The sequence below is a fragment of the Hydra vulgaris genome, chromosome 10, assembly GCF_038396675.1.
Source record: "Hydra vulgaris chromosome 10, alternate assembly HydraT2T_AEP".
Lineage (NCBI taxonomy): Eukaryota > Metazoa > Cnidaria > Hydrozoa > Anthoathecata > Hydridae > Hydra > Hydra vulgaris.
The window spans coordinates 3262030-3264652 of record NC_088929.1 but is presented as its reverse complement, the minus strand read 5'-3'; the positions used below and the strand labels follow the sequence as shown (position 1 = coordinate 3264652).

Below are 2623 nucleotides of genomic sequence, written 5' to 3'. Positions count from 1 at the left end.
GTACTTCTCTGACAAACTATATAAGCAGCTGTTTAGCAAATGCCACTAACAATTCATTTTTGGCCATTTTATTAGAAAGCAGTATGTGCATAGCAATTGAAAGAGAAATAAATATGTCATAGTTTTATTTATTTTTCCTTTTTAAAACAACAGGTCTAGCATAAAGCAGAATAATCGAAACTCTGTTGCTTTCCACTTCTCAAGTTCATTTAAAGAGTGTGGTCTATGTTGAAAATTGGATGGTGTATAACTTCGTAAATTTATGAGTTCATTTGAAATACTGTCTTTAACAGATTGACTTATTCTAATACATCGGGGACCTTTACACCAGTTTATTAGAAGTTTTTTAACTACCCCAAGACATATAAGGTGCATATAGTCTAATGGGAATTCAGTTACCATTGGGAAATTTAACTGAACAAGTGGAGAAAGACTCTTAAGCTGGTGACATTCTTTATAAAAATTAATTTTAAATGTCAGTACAAAGTAAAGTAGTCGTTTCCAATAATCTTACGCCATGTTTTTGTGTGCCAACTGCCATACATCTTTCACAGCTATGATAGCCACTATGCCCTATAATGCATTTAACAAATGCTCTTGCAGACGCATCACAAACAAAAGCTTTAATAGTCACCAGCAGCTGTTTATACCCATTAGTTTGCAATTTTTTCATTTCAAGAATAAAATCTTCAAAGCACTCATCCAAATTGTTTGGTTTTCCCTGACCATGCCAAATTGCAACAGCATAAGATCCTTTTCTGTTAATTGTAACTAGTATAGGCCAAATGGAAGTCTTTTTACTATTGCACATAGGTGCACCATCAATACTTACAATTAGATCAAGCTTTTCCTTATTTCCAACTGTTGATATGTGAATAATCAATTGCACTTTTAACTCCAAGATATATAATCGCCTCCACTGACATATAAAACATTAACTTTTTGAAGAGATTTTTGTAATGTCTGCCAGCATTTTGGTATAGATGGAGTAAATTTATTTAAGTGAAATAAAAGTGCATTTAAAGCATCATCTTTTATACAGTATTTTAATAACCACTTATATAAAAAATCTTTTGTTGAAGTTAGAGTATCAATACTACTGTATAAACTATTTTTAAATGCAATGTCGTCAACATCACAATAATTAGATTCAACTTTACTTAAACAAAATTTATTTTCTGGCGAAGTGATTGAAAACATCAGTATATCACTGTGCGCATCTTCAGAAACTTCAAAAATCTTTTGAATGTCTAAATCTAGATGAACGCAATTTCCTCTACCAACAATGTTGCACTCTTCAAGAAGATATTTTTTTCTTTTTTCAGTATTTCGTTTTTCTTTCATAAATTCTCTCATATATAGGCTTCTGTCATATTCAGGCATTATTATCTTTATTTTATTACATCACAAAAGAAAAAAAAATAAAGGCATTATTATTCTTATACAGAATAAATCAATTTAAATTGCATTTTGTACTATATGATTTAAGTTTGCAGTCAGAATTTATCAGGCAAATACTTGCAGCCATTAACAATTTGCTATGATAATAGTAATGTTATTATAATAAGCATTAATAAGCCAAATTGCTGCTAAGTTGTGACTTTTTTATGTTAAATTGTTAAAACATTTATATTAAGATGTTCTATTATTCTCAAATAGTTAAAAAACTACCCTAATTTCATTAGGATAATCTTTATTCAAGAACTGAAAAAAATAATTACTTAATAAAATATATGTTTTTTCAATAAGTTTATACTCATTTTATACCGTATAATACAATTAAAATTTGAACAAACGTTTTATAACCACCAAAAATAACAAAAAAAATCCCAGCAAAAAATGCTCAGCAAATTACTGTTAGTAAACGGCTCAATAAATTTGTTTTTTGTCAACAGTAAATCAACGAACGCTCAGTGTTTGTAAATAAACGTTGATTTGCTGTTGATAACATTGCTGTTGCTACAACATCCATTTATGGTTGATCGCCGTTGATCGCTAATATCAACGCAAAATCAACGTTGATCACCATCAAATCAACGCTTCATTTTTTAGAGGGTATATATATATATGTATATATATATATATATATATATATATATATATATATATAGTATATATATAATATATATATATAAATATATATATATATATCAAGTATATATTATATATTATATATAAACATATATATATATATTTATATATATATATATCAAGTTATATATATATGTTAAATATAAACATATATTATATATATATTATATATGTATATATATATAGTATATATATATATATATATATATATATATATGTATATATACTATATCAACTATATATAAGTATATATTTATTTATATATATATATATATATATATATATCTATATATATATATATATATATTATATATATATATATATATATATGTTTATATTTATATATATATATTACTTGATATATATATATATAATATATATATATATATATATATATAATTATATATATATATATACTATATCAACTATATATAAGTATATATTTATTTATATATATATATATATATATATATAATATATATATATATATATATATATGTTTATATTTATATATATATTATATATATATATA

The 2623-nt window shown here is 24.1% G+C and overlaps 1 protein-coding gene across 1 annotated transcript; it reads right to left on the bottom strand.

The window, feature by feature from the left end:
• Window positions 1-469: 469 nt before the first annotated feature.
• On the bottom strand, window positions 470-811 carry LOC136086058 (uncharacterized). Its single transcript, XM_065808324.1, has one exon. It carries the CDS (start codon window positions 809-811, stop codon window positions 470-472), a length of 342 nt encoding a protein of 113 aa, XP_065664396.1.
• Between the last annotated feature and the right edge of the window lie 1812 nt (window positions 812-2623).